This window comes from Mauremys mutica, chromosome 8 (genome assembly GCF_020497125.1).
Source record: "Mauremys mutica isolate MM-2020 ecotype Southern chromosome 8, ASM2049712v1, whole genome shotgun sequence".
NCBI classification, from domain to species: domain Eukaryota; kingdom Metazoa; phylum Chordata; order Testudines; family Geoemydidae; genus Mauremys; species Mauremys mutica.
Window position 1 is genome coordinate 37,154,618 of NC_059079.1, and position 14,337 is coordinate 37,168,954.

The 14,337-nt window shown below is 39.0% G+C and overlaps 1 protein-coding gene across 1 annotated transcript in view; it reads left to right on the forward strand.

The window, feature by feature from the left end:
* SNX7 (sorting nexin 7) overlaps window positions 1-14,337 on the forward strand; it is a 62,056-nt gene that overhangs the window by 17,757 nt on the left and 29,962 nt on the right. Inside the window, exons 3-7 of the mRNA XM_045028689.1 lie at window positions 994-1,104; window positions 1,481-1,645; window positions 6,118-6,322; window positions 9,074-9,273; window positions 13,285-13,371. Of these exons, the coding sequence (XP_044884624.1) occupies window positions 994-1,104; window positions 1,481-1,645; window positions 6,118-6,322; window positions 9,074-9,273; window positions 13,285-13,371 (768 nt within the window). The remainder of the gene's footprint in view (window positions 1-993; window positions 1,105-1,480; window positions 1,646-6,117; window positions 6,323-9,073; window positions 9,274-13,284; window positions 13,372-14,337) is intronic.

A 14,337-nucleotide genomic window follows, 5' to 3' on the forward strand; every position in this document is an offset into this window, starting at 1 on the left:
CAAATGCTACAATATGGGCGTTTTCTTAAACTCAGATTTGTCATCACTTTAAAGAGACCAACCCAAATTCAGAACACATCCATCTTAACTGGAAGGAAAATCTCACATCTAAATAATGATTGGAACCCTTGGAAAAAATTGTACTAGATCAATTTTTATAAGACACTTCTTATGCACAGTTGGACACTTGCTTTTTTCTCACAGTAGAAGTTCACGTTGTTTCATCTCTTACTAGGTTAGATCACTTTACTAAAAAAAATTGTAATTGGTAAGTGCTGAATGACATTAACTTTTTTCCCTCAGGGAATCTCATTTTTATTCCAAAATGGTCAATCTACACTATTACATATTTTTAGTACACCTCTACCCCAATATAACGCGGTCCTCTGGAGCCAAAAAATCTTACTGCGCTATAGGTGAGACCGCGTTATATCGAACTTGCTTTGGCCCCCCTGCTCCTTGTCCCCTGACTGCTCCCTCCAGAGACCCCCATCCCTAATCACCCCCAGTCCCCCACCCCCTGCCCAACCCCCCTGCTCCCTGTCCCCTGACTGCCCTGACCCCTATCTGCGCTGATCCGCCAGAGTGCTGCTTTACGGCGTTGTATGCGAACCCGTGTTATATTGGGGTAGAGGTGTACTCCTCTTAGGGTATATGTCTACACTGCAGCTGGGAGGTGTGATTCCCAGCTCAGGTAGCCAGTCATGCACTAGTGCTGCTCGAGCAAGTGTGCTAAAAATAGGTAGGTAGCTGGGGTAGCACAAGCGGTTGCTCAGGCTAGCTCCCAAAGTATGTATCCAGGGAGCCTGGGTGGGTTGGTACTCAAGCTAGCCCCAGCTCCTGTGCTATCCCAGCTACGCTGCTGTTTTTGGTATGCTAGCTCGAGCAGAGCTAGTGTATATCTGTGTACCCGAGCTGGGAATCACATCTCCCAGCTGCAGTGCAGACATACTTTTAGATTTTCCATCTTAATTTTGTGGTTATGATTTTCAGACATCTCGTGGTGAGTTTGACTCCAGTGAATATGAAGTTCGAAGACGATATCAAGATTTCCTTTGGTTGAAGAGCAGACTTGAAGAAGCACATCCAACACTGATTATTCCTGTAGGTTCGCTAGATTTTGTGTTATATTTGTTTTAAATTTCATCTGTAGTGAGCTTTGGAGAAGTCTCTTTCAGGATTCTGGGGTCTAACAACCATTAAGAAGCTAATGTAGTTTGATTAATCTTTTATGTGTATGTGCAAAATTCAGAGAAAAATAAGGGCATTTCTCTTTTCCTTAACCTACTCTCCCTTCCTTTCCTTTCTCTTGATTTTATATCTATTCTGATGCATTGCTAGAATCAGATTGAAACACTGTTTAGGATAGTTTTGGGTTTTTGTGTAGTGAATTGTACAAGAATGTGTCTGTCTCATGGGTAGTAGAACTATTGTAATATGCAAAGTTATACAATGTTTTATTTATTTATTTTTCCCTCAGCCATTGCCTGAAAAATTTATAATGAAAGGAATGGTGGAACGATTCAGTGATGAATTCATTGAGACTCGAAGGAAAGCATTGCATAAATTTTTGAACCGAATTGCTGAGCATCCAACTTTGACTTTTAATGAAGACTTCAAAATATTTCTTACGGCGCAAGCCTGGGTAAAAAAAAAATCATCTGATTTATAGTTATAAGAAATTATGAACTGCCTTACTAGGGGCCTGCATAGTTCAATATCTTCTTACCAACCATGGCTAGTGATAGAAGTGTCATAGGAAGGTGCAAGGAATCCTGCAGTAGGACTGAATAACTTGCCAATAAGAAACATTTCTTTCTGATACCCATCAGAGTTTGTCTTATGCTCTGAAGCATGAGGGTTGGTACCCCTTCCAAAACTCTTATTCTCACTCTTCTAATCCTGGCTGTTCTTGCTATCCATATAAATGCCCAGGATTATATATCCACGTGCAGGGCCAGGTAGGCAGGCAGAGCTTCAGAGTCTCAATGCGTGGATGAGACGATGGTGTAGAGAGGAGGAGTTCACGTTCATTAGGAACTGGGGAAACTTCTGGGATGGGAGGAGCCTATACAGGAGAGATGGGCTCCACCTAAACCAAAGTGGAACCACACTGCTGGCACTAAACATTAAAAAGGTTGTAGAGCAGTTTTTAAACTAGGAGATGGGGGAAAGCCGACTGCTGCAGAGGAGCGTGTGGATCGGACACAGACTTTTCTTAGGGGAGAGTCTGATGATAGAGAATCTCCAGGTTATAGTCAGGAGCAGAGGACTGAAGAGTATAATGTAAGGGCCGGATCAGATGATAAACAGTCACATAAAAAAGAATCTGGCACATCAGAAAAAGGCAAGCTAATAAACAGGGACAAGTTTTTAAAGTGCTTGTACACAAATGCCAGAAGTCTAAATAATAAGATGGGTGAACTAGAGTGCCTTGTGATAAAGGAGGATATTGATATAATAGGCATCACAGAAACCTGGTGGACTGAGAGCAATCAATGGGACACAAATGTGGGGACCTGCACTGGTTTCCCTCTAAACTAAAATCCTAGTTTAGATCTAGTAAAAGCTGCCACCACTCAATCAGGTATGTGGTCGTGCAGGGGGAGGAGTGGCACTATATGTGAAAGAAAGCGTAGATTCAAATGAAGTAAAAATCTTAAGTGAATCCACATGTTCCATAGAATCTCTATGGATAGAAATTTCATTCTCTAGTAAAAATATAACATTAGGGATCTATTATCGACCACCTGACCAGGACAGTAATAGTGATGATGAAATGCTAAGGGAAATTAGAGAGGCTATCAAAATTAAGAACCCAATAATAGTGGGGGATTTCAATTATCCCCATATTGACTGGGAACATTTCACTTCAGGACGAAATGCAGAGATAAAATTTCTCAATACTTTAAATGACTGCTTCATGGAGCAGCTGGTACAGGAACCCACAAGGGGAGAGGCAACTCTAGATTTAATCCTGAGTGGAGCGCAGGAGCTGGTCCAAGAGGTAAATATAGCAGGACCGCTTGGAAATAGTGACCATAATACAATAGCATTCAACATCCCTGTGGTGGGAAGAACACCTCAACTGCCCAACACTGTGGCATTTAATTTCAAAAGGGGGAACTATACAAAAATGAGGGGGTTAGTTAGACAAAAGTTAAAAGGTACAGTGACTAAAGTGAAATCCCTGCAAGTTGCATGGGCCCTTTTTAAAGACACCATAATAGAGGCCCAACTTCAATGTATACCCCAAATTAAGAAAAACAGTAAAAGAACTAAAAAAGAGCCACCATGGCTTAACAACCATGTAAAAGAAGCAGTGAGAGATAAAGACTTCCTTTAAAAAGTGGAAGTCAAATCCTAGTGAGGCAAATAGAAAGGAGCACAAACACTGCCAACTTAAGTGCAAGAGTTTAATAAGAAAAGCCAAAGAGGAGTTTGAAGAACGGCTAGCCAAAAACTCTAAAGGTAATAACAAAATGTTTTTTAAGTACATCAGAAGCAGGAAGCCTGCTAAACAACCAGTGGGGCCCCTTGACGACCAAAATACAAAAGGAGCGCTTAAAGACGATAAAGTCATTGCGGAGAAACTAAATGGATTCTTTGCTTCAGTCTTCATGGCTGAGGATGTTAGGGAGTTTCCCAAACCTGAGCTGGCTTTTGTAGGTGACAAATCTGAGGAACTGTCACAGATTGAAGTGTCACTAGAGGAGGTTTTGGAATTAATTGATAAACTCAACATTAACAAGTCACCGGGACCAGATGGCATTCACCCAAGAGTTCTGAAAGAAGTCAAATGTGAAGTTGCGGAACTATTAACTAAGGTTTGTAACCTGTCCTTTAAATCGGCTTCGGTACCCAATGACTGGAAGTTAGCTAATGTAACGCCAATATTTAAAAAGGGCTCTAGGGGTGATCCCGGCAATTACAGACCGGTAAGTCTAACGTCGGTACCGGGCAAATTAGTTGAAACAATAGTTAAGAATAAAATTGTCAGACACATAGAAAAACATAAACTGTTGAGCAATAGTCAACATGGTTTCTGTAAAGGGAAATCGTGTCTTACTAATCTATTAGAGTTCTTTGAAGGGGTCAACAAACATGTGGACAAGGGGGATCTGGCGGACATAGTGTACTTAGATTTCCAGAAAGCCTTTGACAAGGTCCCTCACCAAAGGCTCTTACGTAAATTAAGCTGTCATGGGATAAAAGGGAAGGTCCTTTCATGGATTGAGAACTGGTTAAAGGACAGGGAACAAAGGGTAGGAATTAATGGTAAATTCTCAGAATGGAGAGGGGTAACTAGTGGTGTTCCCCAAGGGTCAGTCCTAGGACCAATCCTATTCAGTTTATTCATAAATGATCTGGAGAAAGGGGTAAACAGTGAGGTGGCAAAGTTTGCAGATGATACTAAACTACTCAAGATAGTTAAGACCAAAGCAGATTGTGAAGAACTTCAAAAAGATCTCACAAAACTAAGTGATTGGGCAACAAAATGGCAAATGAAATTTAATGTGGATAAATGTAAAGTAATGCACATTGGAAAAAATAACCCCAACTATACATACAACATGATGGGGGCTAATTTAGCTACAACGAGTCAGGAAAAAGATCTTGGAGTCATCGTGGATAGTTCTCTGAAGATGTCCACGCAGTGTGCAGAGGCGGTCAAAAAAGCAAACAGGATGTTAGGAATCATTAAACAGGGGATAGAAAATAAGACTGAGACTATATTATTGCCCTTATATAAATCCATGGTACGCCCACATCTCGAATACTGTGTACAGATGTGGTCTCCTCACCTCAAAAAAGATATTCTAGCACTAGAAAAGGTTCAGAAAAGGGCAGCTAAAATGATTAGGGGGTTAGAGAGGGTCCCATACGAGGAAAGATTAAAGAGGCTAGGACTCTTCAGCTTGGAAAAGAGAAGACTAAGGGGGGATATGATAGAGGTATATAAAATCATGAGTGATGTTGAGAAAGTGGATAAGGAAAAGTTATTTACTTATTCCCATAATACAAGAACTAGGGGTCACCAAATGAAATTAATAGGCAGCAGGTTTAAAACAAATAAAAGGAAGTTCTTCACGCAGCGCACAGTCAACTTGTGGAACTCCTTACCTGAGGAGGTTGTGAAGGCTAGGACTATAACAATGTTTAAAAGGGGACTGGATAAATTCATGGTGGCTAAGTCCATAAATGGCTATAAGCTAGGATGGGTAAGAATGGTGTCCCTAGCCTCTGTTCGTCAGAGGATGGAGATGGATGGCAGGAGAGAGATCACTTGATCATTGCCTGTTAGGTTCACTCCCTCTGGGGCAGACAGATACTGGGCTAGATGGACCTTTGGTCTGACCCGGTACGGCCATTCTTATGTTATGTTCTTATGTAATTCTTGTGATTTAAAATTATTTTTTGTTTTGATATTTCTCTCCCTTTTTGCCCATATTCTTTAAAAATAATAGTAATAATCTATTCATTGACAATGCAGCCAATAGACCACCATTTAATTTCCCACTGTAAGCTGTGCAGAATGTATCCGCTGGAAAAAAAAGCAAGAATTTTGTCCTCCAAGGAGCATAGCTCTGAATTTAACCAAATGTACCACTAGCAGTTTATAGAAGTGGAGGGAAAGTAAAAAGGAAAGAGAGAGGGGGGCTGCTTTCCATAGTAAGAACATAATTTTCCCCAATGGATGACTTTTCTCTGCACATGCCTCCCTCTGTTGTCTTGCCCAAAAGTCTGTATACTGGCTGACTTTGCTTTAAGACTGAAAGGGGAAGAGGTTTGTATTGTCTTAATCCTTCCCTTCCTAGTCCCCCTGCATGCTCCCTGCTTCAGTAGCGCATGGCTAGCCATGGCGCAGAATGGTTATCCTTGACCATACAGCCTTCAATCACAATATAAAAAGAGAAATTAGTAAAGGGGGAGGGAGAGAGTCTAATTGCTACATATTTAATAACTTTACAATAAGATCTAGACATCAAATGAAAACCTAAAGTAGTTTGTTTTATAAATGCCTGTGTAGTTTTATTGTTTTAATTTGTTTTGCTTTAATTGTAAACCATGGGTAGAAAACATTAAAATATTCACAAGGGTATGTTCTTCTTGTAGGAACTTTCATCTCACAAGAAGCAGGGTCCTGGCTTGTTTAGCAGAGTGGGACAAACTGTAAGAGCTGTAGCATCCTCAGTAAGAGGAGGAGGAGTTAAAAATCGTCCTGATATGTTCACAGATATAAATGACTATATGGAAACATTTAATCAGAAAATAAACTTGCTAGACAAAATATCCCAAAGAATTTACAAGGAAGAAAGGGGTAAGTAGAAATAATGAACACAAGCTTGTTTTTATTGACTTCAGAAAGTAATATATTGAACAAGTAAATTACTGTGAAAAGTTAGTTCGCTTTCACTGTTCTGCACAAAATGCTGCTTTCTAGCAAGAGAAATGGAGAACAAGAAACTGTTTTACTCTTTTTCTTCAATGGCTAATCCTCGGCCTATTGGCAGATCAGTGTGCAACTGTTGGGGATCCATATCTGGCAGCTTTCCTCATTGGTTTGAAGTTGTTAGGATGCCTGCAGAGGTAGCATGCTCGTCTCTCAAGAGAGGAGAAGGAAAATAACTTGCTGATAACCTCACCTTTCTCTTGCTTGTTACTGAGTCACACCTGGAACTTCCTTGGACAGAATCATCAAACTACCCTCCCTATTAATACATTATTTATAAATGTGCTGACAAGAAACTGAGAACTAAGAAAACCTAGAAGTTTGGCTGGCTTTTCACCTTACTAATTAGAAGAACAATATGAACGCTTTTTGTTGTGTACAGATGACTACTACTTAAAGTGAAATATAAACACTTATTTCCTGCTGGCATAATGACAATCACATTCTGAATCCCAGTTGTTTGTAAATATTCAAACCCCTACAAATTCTTATATGTTAACCAGAATCCCTTTCGTATATAAAGTTTTTGGTTTCTACAAATATAGTGTTCTGTACCTATCAAGCTGAAAAGTTCTTTGTACTTATTTTGAACCTTAGTCTGTGTGTATATCCAAATACTGGAGTGTATAGAATCAACAAAGAAATGTTGAGATGTTCAGGAAGGGATCCCTGATGACTATCAAAGGATGTCTGTTACTATAGATATGTGTTGTAATGAACAATATGGTGTAATTGATGAAGGGTGCTTACAATCTAAATATGTTCTGTGATTGATGAGGAATATTTGTTACTGCAGATTTTTATGTGATTTATGAAATAATGATCCATTGAAAGATATTTGTAACTCATTAGGAATTGCTTGTTGCCACAGATGATGATAGTAATATGATTGGGTTAGAAATTTCTTTACCTTATCAGTCATGTAACCTGACACATCATAAAAAATTCATAAGTAATTAGGCAAATAAAAATACCAAAAATGGAACACAGTGGAATAAGTTGTGGGAAAGTTACTTTTCCTTCCCCCCACAACGGAATTATATTTGTCCTAAGCCTTGTTAAATCTGAACATGTAACACTGTCACATCCATTCTTTTGGTTGATTCTGCATCTTTATTCGATGTCACATGAAAGAGAATTTTAAAAAATATTACCTTTGTTGTTGGTCATAACATCTGTCAGATGGGTTTGTTTGAACTTCATGCTCTTGTTAGAATTTTCCTTGATTTTTTCAAGAAAAAAAGTTTTGTTCTGAATGGAACAGCAGCCTGCATGCTTACTTGAATCTTTAAATTATATACTTTCTGAGCTTGAATCTGATCTTATGCTGACCCTATGTTTTAAAAATCCCACTGGTCAATACGTTAGGGTTTTCTCTTGCATGTAAAAATACTTTGAAATGCTGCACTGTGTTCCATAATAACTAAGGCTTTGTTTCCTTTAGCTTATTCTGTCATTCCAGATCCTGACTAGATTGTGTGTTCCTTGCGTAAAGGAAATACATATTGATCAAAGGGATTTTTTTTTTGTCTTAGCAGTTCATTCCACTAGGCGTAGTTGGCGTATAGTGAGAAGTTGTTCCTGGGTATACATTTAAAGCACCAGCACCAAAATACTGGTGGTAAAGCCTCATAGAGTTTTATTCACTCTCAAGTGCTGCCAGATGTTGCTTACGTCTAGTCTTTCCCAACAGTAATCTGCAGAACACTTATCATGTGCAAAGCCGATTTTGTCTCAGCAGTGAACCATTTGTCAAGCAGTGAGTGATGCTTCCTACTAGTTGTAGCCCAATCTGGGATTTTCCATTAAGTTTCCAGAGGCTTTTTTGACCAACTAAACTCAAAACAAGCATCCTTCTCTACACATACTGCTTTACGTGTCTCTTTGTTGGATGTTTCTTTGGTATAAAATCAGCTGTGACCAAGTTGTAGATGGCAAAAAAAGTGGGACTGTGGAAAACCTCAGCAGTCAGGATCAAATTAGAAAGTGACATTAGAGCAGTGTGGACTTGATCCAACGTCATAGCCACTTCAGTTTACCTTAGCCCATAACACATGAACATTGGTAATGTGAACACACAGTGTATGTCCATATTCTGCCTTGCTCATCTTTAGTACCTTATTGAAATTAATTAGACTACTCCAGAGTAAAGTTCTATAAAAGTGGCAGCATCTGGCCCTACTTTTTCTGAGAGAACACTGTGGCCACACTTACAAAGTTTTATTGAGCTATAGAGCTAATGATTGTTTTCTGAAGATATTTCTTGTACTTAAAAAGAGAAATACTTACTTCTAGAATGGTAGTAATAAAGCGGTACTCCAGAACTGGAATGAACTTAAGTGCACCCACTGAACCTATTGTGCATGTACAGCTCTTTCAAAAAGGTCATTTTTCACTGATTGATTTTTTTAGCAATATGTTGGTAATAGCTTAATGAGTAAAAGTTTGACATGTTTCAACTGACTTAAAAATAACAACAAAAGAAGAAGAAAGCTTTGTTACTGTAATATCTCCTTTTTTTTGAGGATAATTTGGCCGGATTTTGAAACTAGCCTCAGTTTCTGTGCTTTGCATCTATCATTGACCTAAGTACTAATATGCACTAATCTTCTTATTAAGGGTATTATTGTGAAATGAAGGAATATGGTCCAATCCATACTCTGTGGTGTGCATCAGAAGAAGATCTAGTAGATTCGCTAAAAGGTGTTGCCAGCTGCATTGATAAGTGCTGCAAAGCTACTGAGAATCGAATGGCAGGACTATCAGAAAATTTGCTGCCTGTTCTACATGAATATGTTCTCTACAGTGAAGTATTAACGGTAAGACCATAAGGGTTGCTTATATCGGTGTATTGAGTGACCTTTGAAGAGAGAATCTGCTTTGTATGTAACTGATTTTGCAGTCACTGCATTAACTCTTTGAGGGCTACAATTTGTCTTTCTGCTGCTAATTGAGAACATAACAAATGAGTTACAGAGTGAAAAAAGCTTATTTAAAAAATAAATAAAAGCAAGAATAATTTTCCTTAGGATGGCTGCCCTCTCGCACAGAATCCTTCCCCCGCCCCCGGCTCCCCTATTAATTAGACAAGATGTGTCCAGTCTCGAAGAGATTTCTTTCATTGTGGGGACTCCTCTCCAGTTTCCTCCTGCAGCTAGCTCCCCAAAACAGCAACATTAAGTGTTGAGGGGTTGTGTCCTTTCCCTGGAAATTTGTTGCACCTTAGGAAAGGTTTACATGCTAGTGGAGAGAATAGTTGTCCTTACCGTAGAAGCGTTCAAGGAACTACAACTCACGATGAATACAGAAGAACTATCTAAACCTTAAGACCCTGACTGCTATTCTGGAAAAGGGCAATGAACTTCTTTAATAGTTAACCACCTGCCATATGGACATGGAAATGTCATGCCAGGGCCTGGTACTGCGCATGCTGTTCCATTCAAGGCCCTTCTAACAGTTTCTCTGACAGAGTCTCCCATTGGTGGGAGACAACTAGGAAAATCTTTACTCTGTCTTGGTGAATAAGAACACATAATACAGTGTAGGTCAATTAAGGGACATTGGTTGAGCAAACATCAGAGCCTCTACATCTACATCCTAGTATTAAGGTCTCTCTGCCTGGCAGTACTGTCCCCTCAGAAGTCCTGACTAGACATTTTTGTCCTCATTGGAATAAACAACATTGTGATAGCGGCATTTGGGAATAGCCAGGGTGCTGTAAATGCAGCTCCCTTATGGGAGAATCCTCTCCCGAGAGTGTTTTACATCCCAGAGTGCACATATCTGTAAGCAGATCATCCCAGGAGAATGACCAGTCCACGATGGGGTGTTCCCAGGAGATGGTTAATTGGACAGTTTGACCAACAATCTCTCACTCTGCATCCATTGCAAACCATCAGCTAGGACAAGCATTATAGCCTATGTAGAGATCCAAAAGCCTTTATATTAGGGGGAGTTCACAGTCATCTTGGGCAGGGCTGATTTCTTTGCATTGCCCACTTCTTTCCTGATAGCATTAAAGACGGCAGAGAGAGACTATGGCCTGCTGAAGTTAATTACATCAGTGTGGCAGCCTCTGCACTAAGTATCCACATCATAATGAATAGTAACCTTCAACTTGGGACAGTGCTACTATCCTGTGCTCCTTCAAGCCTTTAGATTTCATTTCCATCCTTTGCTTGTCCTGGGAGGCAGCTCTTACTCTGCCTGAAGGTTAGAAGATTGCAGCCATAGCAGGTGACACCTCCGATTCCTTAGTCTTATTTTTCAGTATGAAAAGACAGTTACCCATACCTGACCCAGACTTTCTCCTCAGTCATGATATTTGTTACTTCCATTGGACTCTCTTCTTTGCAGTTTGGCCTGTCCCTTTGCCAGTTTTCTCTGCCCATCTCATCAGAACAGCTGTGGTGTGTGTGCTGACGAGAGATTCTATGGACAAACTGCAGAGTGACTATGTGGCCTTTCATGCGCATCTCTGGAATGAATGTTGCTTGGGTGTCTCTGCATTAGCTCTCATACCTTTTGGGGTACTGAGTTCTTGGTGCAAACCTTCCAATGCAACATTAGGCAGGCTTGAGCAGTTCATCCATTGGCTCCTTCCTCCTCTATTCCATGCCAGTCTCTCTCCCTTCTTTCACCTTGGATATTTTGTTCTAATGCTCACTTCTGCCCTGCACCCTGGTTAGGGTACTCCTAGGCAGACTAAGAATACACTGATCATAGCCACACTTTGGAAAAACCTGTTTTCTGAGGCATGGCAGTGCTAACACCTCCCAAATTGTCCTCATAAGAGTGTATGCCTAAGCAAAGGTTTTGTCAGTAAGGCAGGATAATCATATTTTTCAGCTTTGGAAGTGCTGAATGGGAAAGCCGATGCATTTGGATCCTAAGGAGGAGGTTCCAGAGCCAAAAATCTTTACATCTGGATTAGATCCCTCCTACTTGACTGATGGGGGAGACAGGACAATCCTGGGGAAAGTAGGCCTATATTCAAGTATCAGAGTGGTAGCCGTGTTAGTCTGGTTCTGTAGAAGCAGCAAAGAATCCTGTGGCACCTTATAGACTAACAGACGTTTTGCAGCATGAGCTTTCGTGGGTGAATACCCACTTCTTCGGATGCAAGTAGTGGAAATTTCCAGGGGCAGGTGTATATATAAGCAAGCAAGAAGCAAGCTAGAGCTATGCCTCAGAAAACAGTTAACAGGCAAGAAATTTGTTTTAGATCAGAGTACTGCTGTTTGGAGGATTTGTGAATGTGCTACTGCTTAGAGCAGCAGAGGAACTGTGGAAGCATAATATATTTATTTGTTTAACTTACTAAATTAATAAAAATGTGAAAATAATTAGGGAACTAATGAACATTCCCTGGGTTCCTCATTTACAAAAAAAGCGTTTGTCATAGCTGGCACATATTATTAGTACTGAAATTATTAGTTTTACCTTGGAATTAGAATAGATATTTGTTATAATGGCTGACAAACAGAGAAATTCTAATAGTTTCTCCTGTAGTTTTATATAGGATAAAAGAGGAACTAAAAGGAAAAAAAGACACAAAAGAATATTAACCTATTTCTACTTGTTTCGATTTTACTCTTATAACCATATATTTTATATTTGTAATCAGACAGGAGATATTTTAAGGTATTGAATTGTAAGTTTTGTTATAAGTATGTACTATAGTTGTATTACTTATTATTGACCAAAAACTGTTACTAAAAATTCTGGGTAATGTCTATTTGAAAACATAGTCTTTAAAAAGGTATCTTATTGAAGATGATTTATCAATGTGTACTAGTCAGGGTGGCAGTGTATTTCCTCTTCAACATTAACGTTTTGGCAACTAGCATAATGTGAAATCAACTTCTAACGAGGACTGGTTATGCCCTACACTGTGCAAGATGTGCTGTACTACATATGAACACTGTAAATATCTAAGCATGTCTAAATTAAAGAGTAGAAGTTGTTGGGACAAGGTAACATACAGGATTATCAGAGTTTTTTTTTTTGAATTTATATTTACATACTATCTTTCTTCCGAGTCCTCTTAAAAAGACATAAACGATATTTCTGTGAGGGAAGTTTAATTTCAGTTTTACAGATGGGGAAACTGAGGCACAGACATTTTCACTGACTTCCTTGATGTCACATAGCAAATCCAGAGCAGTTTGGAATGTAACCTGTAATAATTACTGGTCCTGTAGTCTGACAACATTCCCTCCCTTTTTATATTAGTTTTTGCCATTCCACTAAGAATCAGATCTATTGAATTAGCCTTAACTTTAAATAAAAGTGGGCTTGCGTACACTGATAGATTTAGTTGATTCTTTTCAGATAAAGAATTTTGATAATTTTCCTCTTCCTTTGCCACCAAACTATGGTACATTCATAACATAACAGACTTACATTGATATTTCCTATAGTATCTGGTATATCATTTTAGTTGAGTCCTATCTCTTATACTGTTGCTTTTATTCAAATAAAATACTTCCAGTATTGGGACTTCTCTAAATCATGTTTCTTGTAAAGGATTAAAATAATATGACTATTTCATAGACTGACTCACTATATAATTCTTTATAATTTGTAGCTACGTAGATTCTCGTAGCGTTGGGTTTGGTAGGATTCCTAACAATTTTTCAGTAAAAAACTAATAAAAAATGGGCGTAATAAAAACAAATCTACAGTAGATGCTTTAAAGCTATCAAAGTAAAATCTTTAAATCTGAGAATTCTATTGAGGGGATAAACTATAAATTCTCTAAAGTGTTAAGTACTCTTGATTGCAAGATGTCTTTGTATACCGATCTATTTCATCCTAATGTTTTAAAGGGTGTTTTGAAAAGAAGAGACCAAATTCAGGCAGAGCTTGATTCCAAAGTTGATGCTTTATCCAATAAAAAGGCAGAAAAGGATCTGGTAAGTATGTAAATCTTTCTGAATGTTCAATTGTATGACTAAGGACCCTATTCTGACTAAAAATTAGGAGTCTCCTGACAAAAATAAGCCCTGAAAAGCCATGTTTTGGGGCTGCACACTTCCTGACCTATTCTAAAAAAGTTTGCTCATGCACTGCACGGGAAATAAGAATTGACATAGTGGTGTATTAACATCTGCTGAAATGCCCTAGAAGAGGTAATTAGGATGGTCAAACCTGTTTCTTGTTTATGCCTTTTTTTTTTTTTAACAAATGTGCATGGTTTATTTTTGTTGGAGCTAATTGGGCTCTTGTCACCGGAACTTGTGGGGCATCTCCATGCTTGTTCCTTCTCTCTAACAAGGAGACAGAATTTGACATTTGGCAATAAAGCTGTAAGTTAACTACTTTAACACTGTAAGATTGTCATTTGTTCCTTTAGACTTCCACATTTTAGTGTCCATCTGTTTACCTTATGAGCCTGGCCAAGTGTCACCCAGCAACTTCTAGCTACTTTTGTCTGCAGTAGCATCAGTGTTACAATAGTTCGTGTTTATCACTTTTTAAGGAATGATCTTAAAAATGTACTTTTAGTCTTATTTCCTTGGTAGGTTTTCGTTTTGTTTTAGACAATATTTGTGGGCATTTCATAAGCACTTGATGTCAACCTAACTGCTCCCATTGAAATACACCTCTACCCCAATATAACGCTGTCCTTGGGAGCCAAAAAATCTTACCGCATTATAGGTGAAACCGCATTATATTGAACTTGCTTTGATCCACCGGAGTGCGCATTCTCCTCATCCCCAGAGCACTGCTTTACCGCGTTGTAACTGAATTCATGTTATATCGGATTGCGTTATATTGGGGTAGAGGTGTAATTTGGTAAGAGTCCTGTTGACTTCAGTAGGAGCAGAGTTAGGCCGATACTGAGAGCTTTTGAAAAGCCCATGGCTTTAATGGGAAGA